This window comes from Thamnophis sirtalis, unplaced genomic scaffold (assembly GCF_051295495.1).
Source record: "Thamnophis sirtalis isolate CommonGarterSnake01/CBP01778 unplaced genomic scaffold, rThaSir2_p1.2 scaffold_2, whole genome shotgun sequence".
NCBI classification, from domain to species: domain Eukaryota; kingdom Metazoa; phylum Chordata; class Lepidosauria; order Squamata; family Natricidae; genus Thamnophis; species Thamnophis sirtalis.
Window position 1 is genome coordinate 168738896 of NW_028261382.1, and position 16443 is coordinate 168755338.

General features: G+C 39.6%; 1 protein-coding gene across 1 annotated transcript in view; it reads left to right on the forward strand.

The window, feature by feature from the left end:
* Positions 1-286: 286 nt before the first annotated feature.
* JARID2 (jumonji and AT-rich interaction domain containing 2) overlaps positions 287-16443 on the forward strand; it is a 225499-nt gene continuing 209342 nt past the window's right edge. The window contains exon 1 of the mRNA XM_087707415.1: positions 287-1552. Coding sequence (XP_087563541.1) covers positions 1508-1552 — 45 coding nt within the window. The 5' untranslated portion in view covers positions 287-1507. The remainder of the gene's footprint in view (positions 1553-16443) is intronic.

A 16443-nucleotide genomic window follows, 5' to 3' on the forward strand; every position in this document is an offset into this window, starting at 1 on the left:
TATGAGCCATCGCTGCTGCTGCCGCAAACGCTCACCGCGGATCGAACGCGCTGACAAGGCTGGCGCAAAAAGCCGCCTCCGCTGAAGCCCAGGATGGCAACCCCCCCCCCCATCATCACAAAAGGGGCGGGGCAGGTGGAAGAAAGGTGCCTCGAGGACAATCCCGGCGCCCAATCAGAGCGCCGCTCGTGCAGCTGCGCGCCTTGTGCAGCTTGGGATCTGTAGTTTCATTGTAAGCCATTTTGTCTAAGGCTGGCTTGCAACTTTCCCAGAGAGCAAGGACGATTTTCTAAGCACGGCGCGAAGCTGCTCCTTTCTCTTCTTCCTGCTGCTGCTGCTGCTGCTGCATGCGAGGTCGAGCCGCAGGCTAGCCCGCTCGCTCGCCCGCCTGCCTTTTGCCCTCAAAGATAGCAAGGAGATGTAGCCGGACGAAGCTGCGTTTGCTCGCCAGGCAAGGGGGGGAGGGCAAGGGAGGACAATTAAAGAGCTTTGCAGACACAGAAAGGAGAAGAGCTGGCGACAGAGCGTGTCGTGGACGCAGGGATTGTCCTCAAATTCTTTCGCCAGGATTCCTCGCTGGGCTCCGGGAGCTGGACTTGGTGCCTCCGGCTGGGGCAGCCACCAGGAGTGCGTGTGCCGGGGCGAAAGGAGATTAAGGCTGCCCTGGGTTCCTTAAAACTGCAGCTGCACCGGGATCCTTTGGGTAGTAGCTGCGGAGATGCATAGAGAGTGATCCCTCTCTCTCTTTTTGTTTTTTTGCGGCTGGTATCACGTTAAGAATTGAGGCTAAGCCCTAAGTCCTTCTTTACCCCCTTTCCTCCCACCCCCCCGCTCCGGTTTGTCTGCTTGCCTGCCTGTCTCTCTTCATAACATAATATTTTTAAAGAATTGGGCCACTTAAAGTTGCTGCTGGAAAGCCGCCCTGATTAGTTGTCTCTCTTGTGTTTGTCTCGGTATATGTGTGTGTGGGGGAACTGAAGAAGAGGCGACTCGTACAATCCAATGTGTGCAGCCTTCGCTGCTGCTCGAGTTGTCTGCTGCAGCACTTGAAACGTGACTTCCAACATTGCAAAAAAAAAATACTGCCCTTTTAATCCTTTCTCCCATCTTTTTTTCAAGATGTAAACTACATCTCGGACACTACAGGCCTACAGATCGCTTTGGTGGCTTGAAAAAAGAGAAGGGGGGACAACAAGGGTGTCTTTTTGTGTATAGGGTGTAAAATTTCCATTATGAATCTTTCTCTAAAGTGATATTTTTTTTTGTGGTGGTTTGCTTTGGATTTGGCTTTTTTTCCCTTCTGTTTGACCTCGCAACCCAACCTATTTTTGGATTTATTGCACGGAGACTTGCATTGTGTGCGAAGAAAATCGGATTACAAGAAACCACTATAAACAAGAAACAAACAAATAACAACAAAAAAGGATTCCCCCTCCCTCAAAATTGGTTGCGGCTTTTAATTCATGAAGCAATTGTCCCCATTTGCAATCAGAATCCGGATATCAGAATGAGCAAAGAAAGACCCAAGAGGAATATAATTCAAAAGAAATATGTAAGTGGTTGGTACCGTATATACCATTTGTCTCTTTGATTTCTGGAAATGTCCGTGAATGTCAAGTTAACGATGGCTTTAAAGAATGCCTAGAAAATGTTGGCTATTCCATTCGTTGGGAATGGAGGTGAAATTCAAAAGCTCTTTTATTGGAAAAAAAAAGCTGGTTTAGAAATCAGATTCGGGTCGCGATACCTCAAGTGAATAAATGTATTGATCTCAAATTACAGAGTCATAATCGAGTTTTAAAAGATGAAAGACACGGGGCTGGGGGGGGGGGTTGCCGTTGATAATGCAGCTAAACTGCTTTTTCAAGCAGATTTCACTTGGCATGCAAATAATCATATTGTTGTAACCTCTGTAGGGGTTTGAGGAGGCATCTTACCTATACGACGATGGGGTAAATTTTGAATTGTAATGTCTAGTTTCGGCGAGTTTAATGTTTAATCTATCAACTCTAGCCGATATGGTCGTTTCCTTTACTGGGTTTGCAGTAGAAACCAAATCAGTTGGGCATCATGTTACGAGAAATGTACTTGCAAGGCCTGGTAGCATTGGTGATGTTGGTAGCAAAAATGGCTCTGCATTTGACTGATTTTATGCTTCTAGAGAAACACCTTTAATAGTAAAAACGGTACATTAAAAATCGAAAACGTATGATCTTACAGCCGGACAGAAATGGTTATGATGTTGAGTTTGTCCTTTGCTCCATGTACGATTTTGATTGAGATGGCAAATTAATCAAGTTTGTATCAACAGAGTAGATTAAACTAATATACTGGAGACCTTTTTTTTTTTGGTTAAAGACTGGAAATATTGAATAAAAATAGGCAGATGTTAAACGAAACTGTTACAACTGACACAAAGTTGTATTCTCTTGTAGAGGCCTCTTGTGTGTTAGGAATGGGGGTGGATCATTTCCTAAACCCTTCCTCTTTGTTTTCAATAAACACTTCATAAAAGTCATAATGGGACTATTTTAGCAGTTTTGAAACGAATTTGGCAGAAAGAAAGGCCAGCTAATCAAAGGGAAATTCAAGCTTTTCCCGCGTCAGTCTGAATTAAAAAATAGGACCGCATTGCAGAGGAATTGAGATTTCAAAGTATGGTACTTGAAAGTATTTTTGTCAAGAGAAGTGTTTATGAAGAAAATCTATTAAAACATGCTGGCTGCGCATGTTTCCCGTGTACTGAAACAAAGCAGAAAGGGGGTGGGGAATCTGGAGCGTTAAAATACACACACACACACATACACGCCAAAAACCTGTCTTAAGCTATTCTAGGTCTGCACGAGTGAACAATGCAACTCTGCTCACGCAGTTTACTGAAGGGGGGGAAAAATAAATCCGAAGGGGTGTCACTCTTCTTGCGTGACTCTGCTGGAGGAGTAAAAACGACATCCTCGGCGTTCGTACAAGTTGGTCAAGTTGAAACAAAATAATAGGCGGGCAGGGGGGGCAGCTTGCGGGGAGGGATAAGAATAGGTGGCCTATTTCTGCCATTGCAGTGACTCGCGATCCGCAAGTATGGCTGCTTCTTTCGGACCCTCCTGCCGCTTTGCGACTCAGCTACGTGCGGTTGGTTTTAATGCATCCTTCCACACAGCGCCAGCAACAGGTTAAAGCGGAATGTCAACGCGAGTTCCTTGGTTCCGGGCCATTTAGTCGGGGCCAAGTTTTTGTTGATCTTCTGACGTCACAAAGGGAAGGGCCTGGCTGGCCGCGATGGAATCTTTAAGTCTCAAGTTCCAAGTCTCCGCCCACCCTTCTGTGACGTCACACCCCGAGGCGGGTCGTGTAGACCAGTGCTTTTCAACCACTGTGCCGCGGCACACTAGTGTGCTGTGACATAGTGTAAGGTGTGCCGTGGGAAAAACACTTGATATATAGTCAATATAGGCACAGAGTTAAATTTTTTTAACATTTTCTAATGGTGGTGTGCCTCTTGATTTTTTTCATGAAAAAAGTGTGCCTTTGCACAAAAAAGGTTGAAAAACACTGGTGTAGACTGGGTCCTGTGTGTGTGTGTGTGTGTGTGTGTGTGTGAGAAACGGGTTGTGAAAGGGGCTAGCTGTTTGGGGGGCGTGGGGGGGCGTGAAGGAAACGGCGGTGCAACATGGTACCGATGAGGCCACTAGCTAGCTAGGCGGACAGGTGTAGCAAGTATTTGCAAAGCTCTGGTGAGCTTCCTTCCACCTCTTGGCGCCCTCGCCTTCCCACGAGGGAATAGTGGTGCCCTTCTGGCTGGCTGACCTGCTCAGGTTAAACTGCTTCCTCTTTTTGCAGACACCTTCAGCATGAAAGGAACTTTTTTTTTTCCCCCTGAAGGAAGAAAGATGATTGCTTTTCTGTATGCCCCAGTTGTTTTGCAAAAACATAGCCGACACATTTCCCCGTGTCCTTGCATATAAAGTGTGTTCTGGTACTTAAAAATGAGCTTGTCTTTTTTCCCTCCCCATGGTGCCCCTGCAGTAGGGGTTATACGATCCACTCAATTTAAACTGGCCTTTTTTTAATGTGTATGTGTAGCACAATGGAACATTTGGGATGGGTTTGCATAGTTCACTAGGCCAGTGTTTCTCAACCTTGTCAACTTGAAGATGTCCGGACTTCAACTCCCAGAATTCCCCAGCCAGCGAATGCTGGCTGGGGAATTCTGGGAGTTGAAGTCCGGACATCTTCAAGTTGACAAGGTTGAGAAACACTGCACTAGGCTAAAAGGAGAACAGATCATCCTAGTTAGAGAAATAAGATTTGTGTAGTAATTGCTAAGAGTTGGCACACATCTGATGCCGCATGATAAATATATGGGATCATTATGTCACAAGTGAAGCCACAAAGAAGAGAAATTTGTAATACGTTTTAATTGTAGTTAAATGTATTGTCTGAAGTTTAATAAGGTACATTTGGATCCCAGGCATGGCCACACCTGTTAATTATGTTCTCTCTTCTTGTATGGCTTTGGCCTCAATTGAAGCCTTCCTCCTCAGTAATCTGTTTTGTTCTGATTCCATCTTTTCACAAATGCTTAATATTTTGTTCAAAATTACAAGACCACAATTGCCCTGAAAATTGCTGTTTTGAGTCAAAAGAAAAAGTGGTTTTTTTAAGAACCGTTGGAAGAAGGTTTTTTTTTTCCCATCAAGAAGCAATGGCTGAGGAATTTAATGTCGGAAGTACTCAGAGAACATATTGTCCACATATGATTGGACTTATATGTAAACTAGATTGCAACTCTGCCTATAAGATGTCATAATATTCTTGTGTAACCAGTTTGCAAATTGAGCATATGCAATCATCTGATTACTCTCTCAGTGGAAGAATTTAGTGATGGGGAAAATTGATGTTTGTAGAATTAATGTATTGTTTTTGTTGCTGGTTGGATTGTACTTTATACTGTGAAGTTGATATCAAGTATAGGTTTGAAACTGGAAATATGATACATTGGGAACTAATGTTGGGAGATGATGCTAGATTATACTTAAATTGTTTTATCAAATGAAAACTCATGTTTCCTGCTGATGCAGAAATTGAAAAGCACGGCTATGTGGAGAATGCCACATCCAGAGACTGAAAGTTGTTACATAATTCCTATTTTTAATGTTAGTATGCATTTTAAATGGAATTGTAGTTATTACCACAGGCACAAATAGTGGTCTTGTTCTAAATAGTTGGGAATTATATATATTGACCTATAGAGTTGCATGGAGTTTGTGTGATGTTTTATATATCTTAATAAACAGTGTTGTAAGCTGTTCCTATGTTTTGTAATAGGGTGGGATAACTTAAAAAAATAATACTTGGGGGGAAATCTATTTATTCAAATGTGATCTTTGAATATCATATAATAGTAAATATCCTCCCAGTGAAACTTCCTTGAGGAGGAAATTAGATTAAAGTATATTTTAAGTATCAGAAAGCCTGCATTAACATAACCTGGGCACTAATGTGCATAAAAGCATTTTTTTCCTAATAAAATTTTTTGTCATGTGGCCTCTAAGTTGTTTTGGAATATATTTTTGATGGCTATATTCTTTAGTCATTTAATCTTTGGCTGAATAGAATGGTTTTGCTTGGATTGACATCTGAGCTATTTGCTTAAGTGTGCTTATTTATATATTGTGGAATAAAATCTGGAGTGGGGGATAGGGAGACCATACTAATTGTGTAACCATGTTCACTTTTATTACAATTCACAATTTATATAATTGCATTAATTTTTTTTCTTAAGGGTTCTTGGAAGTTGTGCCTGGGGGCTAAAATTCAGCAGCTCAGTTACTCTGAAGTAACTGAGCCTCTGAGATATAACTATTTCATTGATCCACAGCTTTCTGGGAATTGCTGAAACTTTCCCAATACAAATGAAACCTTGCATGCATATATTTCTTAAGGATCATATTAGATGATTTAGCTAAAAAAATTCTAAAAATTTTAAGTGGTCTTGCAGCAATTACACTTTCCCCACTTAACTCAGTCGCTTTCATAATATTGAGGATAAACTGGAATTAAACTCGGTACTAATCAAAGAATATACACATAAAAAACAAATAATTTCAGGAACATGTCATAAAACATCTCTCTGAGGGATTGAATAACAAATTTAAATATTAGCCATATTTGGTATGCTAAACAATTATTTGAAAAGTACTGTAGTTAATAATTAATTGACGCCTAAGGGGAAGCCTCTAATAAAGAAGATTAGTAATAGTCACTATTTTTTTTTCTAATGAAATTGTGTAACCATTGCAATGGTAAAACATGGATTGCACTTTTTCATAATTCCACGATAATTTCCACTTATGTTTTTAGTTCACAGTGGATATATTGGATATTCAGTCAAATATCCAAAATTTGGTGAGTTTTAATATTCTTCAAAGAATTTTGTAAATCCTCAAAAAGAATTTCTGCACCACTAATGGCATTTAAAGTATAACCTACCATGCTCAATGGGACATAGTTTAGATGAATTTGAAATATAGAGTTATATAGAATTTGGAGATTTAAGAAAAACAATGTTCTTAGAAACTACACATTTCTGCCTCTGGACCATGCTGAAACATCATTTAAATGAGGGTGTTCCAGGGGCAGTTTGGCAGTTTCTGGAAGCGTGTTTCATGAACCAGAACTAAAAGGATTTCCAAATCACTGAGTTTTACATTTTTATGTGTGAAGGACAATGTTACATAAACATTGACCATTCAGTTTAACATAGGTATCAGCTCCCGATTCTGTTGAAGGAAACAATTAGTGTGGAAGATGGCAAGTTGCTTTTGGAGGACAATAAATTCATGAGTAGGAATATCCTGCCATCCTGACTATTTTTAATCTAACCTAGTGCCCAGATCACAGTTAAATGTGATAGCAATTGAATTATGGATCGCAAGGATCATCAGAAAAGGTTCATGCGTTCATTTAGTCCTCTAAATAATCGTATGCTTTTTATATGTTTCTGTATGTGGCATAAGAAATGGCTTGTGGCATTGATGTTTTGTTGGTGGGGGGGAAAAAAACTAGTGAGGAATGGATAGGGATTTATGTCAGGGTCTGCCGGTTAGTGCTGGCAGCAACTGCATGTCACTCTTGTCTGTTGGGAAACTTGAAGGGCTAATTGCATTTAGGCTGGTGCTGCATCTCTGTTTGGGATTTCTGATTTTCTCAAGGGAATATAGCCCTCCGTTTGTATCACGTCCTAGTGAAGTTGTGACTTTGCTCAGGAGAGTAATTGAAGCCTTTGAAATTGCTGCTATTTCTTAATGCATCTCTGATGTAAGCTTAGTTGCATGGATGCATGAGAAACATTTTTCAGAGATGTCTTAATTGTCAAGTGTTCCTTTTCTCAGCTCATGGATACGAAACAACTTACTACCTTTGCTGTTCTGGTAGAGAATATTACAAGGAAGTGAACAATGCTGGAGGGTTTTTCCCCCCCTTAACCAGCTCTCTTATGCAGTGTGGTTCCAATAGAGAAACTAGTGTAACACCCAAGAGACTTTAGAAATGGGAAAGTTCAACCAAACTCTGGGAAAGCTAATAGTTCCTGCCTTTAGTTATCTGAAAATCATCTCTAATGCAAGGGCAAGCATTGCCACACACAGCCAGGTCCATAAATTGTCACAGTGACATCATGAGGAGGACAAACAGAGCCATTAGTTTGACCAAGAACTTGACTAAATTTGGTTAAGAGCTGTTCAGAATTTAATACACTTAAAATTTAAAAGCTAGCCTATGTTTATTTTGTTTAATCTCATGGATTGAGTTTCTTTCATTTATTTACTTGTTATATTCCTAGCCTGTTTTCCATATAGGAGATCCATGTGCCACATAAAGCATTTTTGCTGCTTTTCCCACAACACTAACCCTGTGAGGTTGGCTAGGCTGATTAAAGTCACATTGCTAATTTAATTGCTATAGATAACAATCATTGTATCCTGGTTTATTAGCGCTGCATAATGGGCAAAGAAAGCTGTGCTCATCTTCAAGTGAAAGCAAGCAAAATGGTTCTTTATATGTCCTGACATAAGGTGGAGAGTAGGGAAGATGACTTGGATGGAGATATGCAGAAGTTGTTGCTTGGGCAAAAGGGCCTGAAGTCCACATCAGCCAGATAAGAGGCTCATGAAGAGCCTAATTCACTGAGCCATAAGAGAGAGAGGGGAAGGTACAGCACAATCAGTTGCAAGGTTCTGTTATTGTGGCCATTCTCAGCAAAAAGTGTTTTAGCCTTGTGTTGGAATTGATTTCAGGGTCTGATCTACCTAGAGCAGGGCTGTCAAACTTATGGCCCGCAGACCAGATGCGTCACGTGCTGGCCATGCCCACACGCGGTTTAGCAAAGTCACGATACGTCATGTGATGACAAAGTGATGATGCCAGTTTGATACCCCTGACCTAGAGAGTCTGACGAACGGAAATTAGAGAATGAAGGGTAGAACATCTTTATTGACTCATATTCATACAGGTTCAAGCAAATGCCCAAATGTGAGTTTCTAAGGGTGCTAGATGGGGAAAAGCTATTACCAAGTAAAGGTGTGGTCCACACTGAGTATGTATTCCTACAGCATGGCAATTTGATAGGTATTGTTCATTGTGTGACAAAATCATTACTTTTGCATGGAGAGTTGACATTGCCAAACTAATGGATTTATGAAACGACTCACTACCTTGGAAATTCTCAAAGAGCAAGAAACATCTCCAGATTGGCAGGTGAAGATGCTATGTCCCAGTGTATTTGGCCTTTGGTTATGTTTCCCAAATATACTGGATTTTAAGCCAGGATCTTCTTAGTATTAAATGGAAACATTTCTTTCTTCTAAACCATTTTAGATCCTATAGATTAGATTTCTGAGATTTAAATATCCCCAAACTTGATTTTTCTATACATTTCTAGTATCGTTTTCCTCTGCTTATTATTACTTTAGTTCTTATTATGTGCATCCTGTATGTTAACATATGTATATGAAAAACAGATTGTAGGACTGGATAGGCTGTGATCTGACACTGAAGGTTGACTGTAAATAAAATAGATAGAATTTCAATAAACCTTGCAGGCATTCTAACATAATGTAGGCCTTTAAAATGTATTTATTTAAAGATGTGCAGCTCATATTTAAGCATGCTTATTTGGAAGCAAATCCTACAGTTTTTACTGAAATTTAAACTTCTAAACATCTGATTAAAAATAAACTTAGCTTGCATCTTTTAAATTACAAAGATAGAGTGTTTCCCCCTTCTGTTTTCTTTTTAAGTAATCAGAAGTTCAAACATGAACTTAATTTTTTGTCTGGAGCCTTGAGAATGGTAGGCATTTTCTAGCAATTTCTGCTTGTTATAAAAATAAAAATTGAATAAAAAAAAAACTTCTGCATTCTATTTAGCTGTAGATTTCATGAGTGGTTTAAATGCACTTAAGTGCACTTAAGTGTTTTGCCTAAGAACTGCTATTTTTTAGGCTTATACGTTTGTGCAAGAGTTGGACAATTTGGAACAGAAATCTATTAAGGGATTGACAGTTATAATAAAGATTTTTATATATTTGGTTCTGAATTACATCATTTATTGAGTTTGGCTCTGGAAGTATAGGCTTTGTGCTAAGAAGAATAGCAAACAACCCCCGGGGCATGTGCCAAGACAATTAACTTTGTTGAACTATGGTTGATGAAAAAAAAAAATAAGGATGCTGATATTTGTATCAGGAAATTTGAGCCATGTTTTGCTAGAAAATCTGATTCAGATAAATGATCCATTCTGATTGTTTTGAAGATGGTTTAACAGATCCATGACTTTTTAAGTATGTTTTTGTTTGGCTAATAATTGCAACAAATGATATGGATTCTTAATTAGGAGTACGTTGTATTTGTTGTCTGAAGATTATTTTTTTAGAATTTATGTTCAGAGTCATCTGAATATTATTTTTTTTGTTTGGCAGTCTAATGATTTGTTGCAAACATGGTTTATTGCATAAACCACAGTTTGGGTTCACACATTGGATTAAGTCATACATAACCCATTTTTATAAATCATAATGGTATGCCGCCAAACCAAAATCTAAATCCATTAAAATAGCTTTTGTGATCCAGAGGCTGTGTTCTCATAACATTCAAGGCAAAAAAAAAAACCACAATTAGCACACGTGTAGCAACATTTTACCTTTTGTTATGTATGTGCCATCCAGTTCCACAATGGATATATGGAATATCAGAAAAACAGAATTAAGAATTGTCCTCGAGATTTTTTAAAGCTTACAGTTCATGATTTGTGCAAAACCTAAATGATGATTTAACTCCACTATCACTGAGAAGCCATTTCCGCCTGCCTCACTCTTTCCAGCAGAAAGGGCCCACCTGAGCTTGTTTTTACAAATATTTTAGCAATGTTAGTACTGGAAAGCATGCAAACACAACTGAAATACGGACCAAGTTCTTATTTAATGATTTACAGTGTAGCCCTAAGGTTATAAGCAGTAAATTGTTGTTTGTCTGGTGAATAAGGCTTCCAGACTGGTGCTGCAAAAATCCAGATGAACGTTAAATTGCTGTCAAAGAAGTCCAGAAGACTCCAGCTTCTTCCTGCCTTTTAGTGATCATCTGTAATTTTACAGTCCAGACCTAGTAGCCCTAGTCTTGAAGTAAGTCTTGTTGAAATTAGTCGAATTTACTTACAAATGATACAAGAAGGGACTATTGTTTCAACTGATTATAGTAAATGTTGGGCTTTCTCCTTTTTTACCCGCTAGTGACTTTCAGCGTATATGAATCTGTCTGATGTTGGACAATATCTTTTTGGCTAGGATATGTTTTATCACTATAGTGGTGGGCAAAAAAGAAACAAGAGTCAAATCTTGCTTCAGGTTTTGGTATATTCTCATTGCAAATGAAAGATCAAATGTTGCCTGGTTAAATTCTAGCACAAAGGAGAGCTTGCTTTTTCTTTTGTACGATCAGGAGGAATCTCACCAAGCAGGGATATCTTAATAGGACACCTTACATGGGTAATGTTAGCTGAACTTTGTGGGATAGAAAAACAGGCTTAAACCAAGATTTATTTTTGTCTTGTGGAACCTGTTTAATGCAATAATAATAAACCATAGTCCTTTGTTCATCATCTTACACAGAGATTAATGAATGACAGAAACAGATTAAATGCAAATGAGTTTAGTGCACAGTGTGATACCAGCAGGAAAGTTCAGTAACGTAGGATCTGAGTCATAGATGAATTGAAGGCTTTTTTTTGCAAATGTAGGTTTGAGTCCTGATAAAAGAATCCAGAGACTATAGAAAACACAATAAAACAAATGAATTTTTTTGAAAGACAGCGTGATTGTATAAACCTCACTTTTATCATTGTAGCATTTGTCTTGGAAAAGCGATATATACTTATTCTGAGACTTTTAAAGCCCTTGATGACATTGAGGGCTGTTTTGGAAATTCAAGGAATCCTCCAGCATGGCTTTTGATAAAAAGAAAAAGTGGAGTCTGTATTAGAGATACAGAAACATTTGGATTGATAGATGATATTCTTTGAAAGCATACATTGAAATAACTAAATACTGTATTTTTCGCTCCGTAAGATGCTCTGGACCATAAGACGCACTTAGCTTTAGAGGAGAAAAACAAGAAAATAAAAAAATCTGCCTCCCAGCATGTGGCTCCACTCCATCATCAGGGCTCCACTCCATTTCGCCCGCCACCGGTCAGCTGAGCGACGGCTGGATCCTGGCCTCCTGTAGCCCCACTGATCAGCGGGCTGACCAACTGAAAATGGCGCCATTGCTGTCTCCTCCGTGTCTTCTGCCTCCACTGGGGAACGTTGGAGCCTTTGCCAACGTTCCCTGTCTATCGCTGTTGCCACCTATTGCTGGTGCTGTTGCTATCGCCACTGCTCGCCTGTGGCTATTGCCGCCACCACTCACTGGCGGTGAATAGTGGCAACGGCGATAGCCGGCGGTGATGACAGATGGCCTGGAACAGCTGGTCGACAGTATTCTGAGAGGCTGATCCAACCGCTGATAGACAGAGATAGGCGGCAGTGGCGATAAACGGTGATAGGCAGCAGAGAACAACAGCGGCAGTGGCGACAGGCTGTTCAGCGCTACTGCCTGTTGCCGCAGCTGCACCAACCCCCTCCCCCCCGGCTGATTGGCTGCCCGGTCTGTGATGCAATATTTACTCTATATGACGCATAGAATTTCCATCCACTTTGTGTGTGTGTGGGGGGGTGTATCTTACGGAGGGAAAAATATAGTACATTGAAATAATATTTTACTTTTTATTCAATATAAATCAAACTGAGCAAACTTCTCCAACTGTATTTCTTTACTGAAAAGGAACACAAATGTATTTTTTTGATATTTAATTAAACTCATCAACCGAAAATATTTTCTGTAATCTTTACTATACTGTAATATGTAAGTTGGTATAGTTGGTATGCCTGTATTCCTCCAAGAAAGATAAAAGTATTGTGGCAAGGCACAGTAAGTTGTTTATTTTTTTTATCAATGAACTGAGTAGAGGCAGAAAATCTTTCTTTTCAGCTGCTTCAGAAGTTTTTAAAAAGAAATCAATATCTTTGGCTTATTTGGCACTATTTCAGCTTACACCTTTTCTGTGTGCATAATATATCAAGTGACTCATTCATATACAAGCCAGCTTGGGGGTTTGCTTACCTATTATGTAATTAGCTGTATTTCTCCTTGCATTGCAATATTTTATACTTCCCCTCTACATTGTTACTTTTATAGGAGGTGCAATGGAGATATTCAGATCTTCCCCCTTTTACTTACTCATTAAATAGAGGATTACTGCAATTACTATGTTAAGCCAAAATGAAGTTTATTTTTAGTTTTGATGTAATTTGTGAACATATCCTCTGGCTGCATTTGTATATTGCGATAAACCTAAAATCTCCAGTATGGTGTCCAGATGTGCTAATTTGCTTGCAGATTCCCTCCTGGAAGTCTGCTATATAATACTGGACTTTTCTATATTCTTTAAAAAAACACTGCATTAAAAAAAATGAGAAGGTAGCATAATACAAAACAGAAAGTCAGTCTCCAACATAATTTTTATTTCCAAACTATCTATATTCCCAATGATCTTAAATGTTATTAGGAAATAAAATAAAAATAAAGGGCAATGATAGATTGTACCTGCTTTGTTTCAAAATCTGCCCATTCGATGAAAAAGAGATAGCGAAAGGGAGAGCTACAGAAGTTCATAGATAATCAGTTCCACAAAATGTTTATTGCCGTGAGTCACTTTATGAGAGCACCCATGATGTGTACTCCACATCTCAAACAGGTTGAGAATCCCTTCAGTGTTGTAGTTTAACCAGGAAATTGAATAAACTATTGGTTGTATGAAGATATAACATTAAACCATAATAGTTTCATTCATGTTTCATATTAAGCCCTAAACAGATATGCTATTGTATGATTCATAATCTCGTATCAAGCAGATGGTGCGATCAAAGAAGTACATACTTTTGGGTGTCCAATTGGGTGAGAAGGAAGGAGCTGACTATCATATGCCTGAAAACTTCCCAAAACATATTAAACAGGATATTGTTTGCACTAGTTTAGATCACTCCTGACTACATCAATATGAATTCCTCCAGATGTTTTCATTTATGAACCATTAGCCGTGCTATCTGGAGGTATTTTTATTTATAGGTTTAAGGTTTATTGTATTTATATGCCGCCCTATTCCCGGAGGGACTCAGGGCGGCTAACAAACCCAAGGGGGGGGGTAAACAAGAAGGGAGTACAACAAACAGGTACAAAGAGAATTTAAAAGACAGTCAACAGTCACACAATTCGAGGGGGGAAGGGAACTCGTCAACCCCAGGCCTGCCGGCACAGCCAGGTTTTAACAGCTTTGCGGAAAGCCTGGAGAGAGGTGAGGGTCCGAATCTCTGTGGGGAGTTCGTTCCAGAGGGCCGGAGCAGCCACAGAGAAGGCTCTCCTCCGGGTAGTAGCCAGATGACATTGGCCAGTAGATGGAACCCGGAGGAGGCCTAATCTGTGGGATCTAATGGGCCTTTGGGAGGTAATTGGCAGCAGGCGGTCTTTCAAGTACCCAGGTCCAATACCATGAAGGGCTTTATAAGTGACGACTAGCACCTTGAAGCGTATCCGGAGACCAATCGGTAGCCAGTGCAGCTCGCGGAGGATAGGTGTAACGTGGGTGTACCGAGGTGCACCCACAATCGCTCGCGTGGCTGCATTCTGGACGAGCTGAAGTCTCCGAATGCTCTTCAAGGGCTGCCCCATGTAGAGCGCATTGCAGTAGTCCAGTCTTGAGGTCACAAGGGCATGAGTGACTGTTGCGAGTGCCTCCCGGTTCAGGTAGGGACGCAATTGTTGCACCAGGTCAAAATATCTAGATGGATATAGGAAGGACTAAATGAAAATGTTGGGATGTTCGTCTAAATTATCTTTATAACCTTGTGTGGGAAGATGGTCAGCTGTCTGGATAGAACATCCTGCTTCATCCAGCATGAGACCCCTTCTGCAAAGGTCTATTTTTCTTGCATTAATTTATGTTCTGTTGGAATTCATGTGGATTAAGGATGACAGGGATGAATAAGAAATTCTCTCATCCAAATATAGGCTTCTTTTAATTCTGTACAAAAATCGAGAGAAAACTAAAGAGAGTCTATTGTAAAGAACTAATGGAAATTATACATTGATTGGAACACTCAACATGGTTGATACTGTAGTGAGTGATACTTATCCCATTATCCTTTGAGAGAGCCTTGTCCACCTTGCTGCTTTTCAGATGTGTTGAAATACATTTTCCTTCTCCTCCAACCAATATTAGCTATTTTGTTGTCTAGCACAGTGTTTTTCAACCTTTTTGTGCAAAGGCACACTTTTTTCATGAAAAAAATCACGAGGCACACCACCATTAGAAAATGTTAAAAAAATTATCTCTGTGCCTATATTGACTATATATAAAGTAATTTTCCCACGGCACACCTTATACTATGTCACGGCACACTAGTGTGCCGCGGCACAGTGGTTGAAAAACACTGGTCTAGCACATCTGGAGGACAACAAAACTAGTTTAGGAAAACCAAATTATTTCTGCAATAAAAACACTAATGGAACACTTAAGACAGCTAAATATTTCTAGAGCAGAAATTAATAGGACATTTTAAGTTTTTCTTTTAAACGTTCTGTATCCTGACCACAATCCATAGTTTATTGGTTACTCAAAAGTAGATCCAAATTACAAAGTTTTCTTAGATGTGGGGTTAAAACTTCCTTCCATCTGCCACAGGCTTCCCCTAGTACAGTTCTTTCTTGTCCTCTCTGCACCTACCCCACCCCAATCTCAAAAAAAGAAAGGTATCTGCTAGCAGTATTAATAAAATAACCTTTTATTTGTGCGCATATGCTGACCCAAGCTTTTCCTTCCAGCTAAGGGAGGCCCAACGGGGGACCTGTAGTAACCAGTAGTCTATAGTATTTCCTTGTGCATGCTCAGCTCCTTCCCTTACATGTTTTTATTTCTATTATTCAATGTCTTCATTTTTAAAAAAATAAGCAGGAAGTTACATGCTTGCACAGCAGATGCTGCCCTAAAGCATAACCTGCATTTCCAGGAGTGCTTCTTGGTGCCAGAAATCCCTAAAGCATCTTGGGGAAGTAAAAATAGTCGGTGGCTGCTGTCCAATATTTTGTTTTGAATTGTGATCTCAGAAGCTTAAACAATAAAGAGGATCCGGAGAGGTTAGAGGAGGTGGTAGGGATCAAGCAGATTCCTTTCTAATGTTATTTTGTGATTGCCTGTTCTCAGTGGTGGTATCCATGTGTGAGAATGCCAATATTATGCTTTCAGGATTGCAAATAGGCCCATCAGCCTGATCATAAATATATTTACAGATCCCATGGCTAGTTTTACACATATAAACACATCTCTCCACACACATATGCATGAACGACAGAGTCATAAAGGGGTTTTGTTATATTGGGAGGGCTACAGAGCTATCTCCCATCTTAGGGAATAATTTAGTACATTCTTCAATAATGTTTATTAGAAAATAGGGCCCAATGAACAAAATGAGAGTTGCTTTTGGACATACATGGATTGGATTGCTCACTAAGGGCATTTTCCTTGCTTGAGAAAAATTCACATTGAGTTATTTAAATATTCATTTGCATCAAGTGCGAATTTAATGTGCATAGTAACTGAAAAATACTAAGACCATCTGAGTATATGAAGCAATTAGAAACTATTATGCGCTGAATCCCCATTTTCAGCAGATACCTTTAATAGGAGTCGCATAGAGAGAAAATAAGGAAGAAATCTTTCTCTTATAAAGAGCTAACGTGGTGAAATAAATAAGCAAAACTCTGCTTTACAGCTGAACAACTGGCTTCCAGAATTGTTT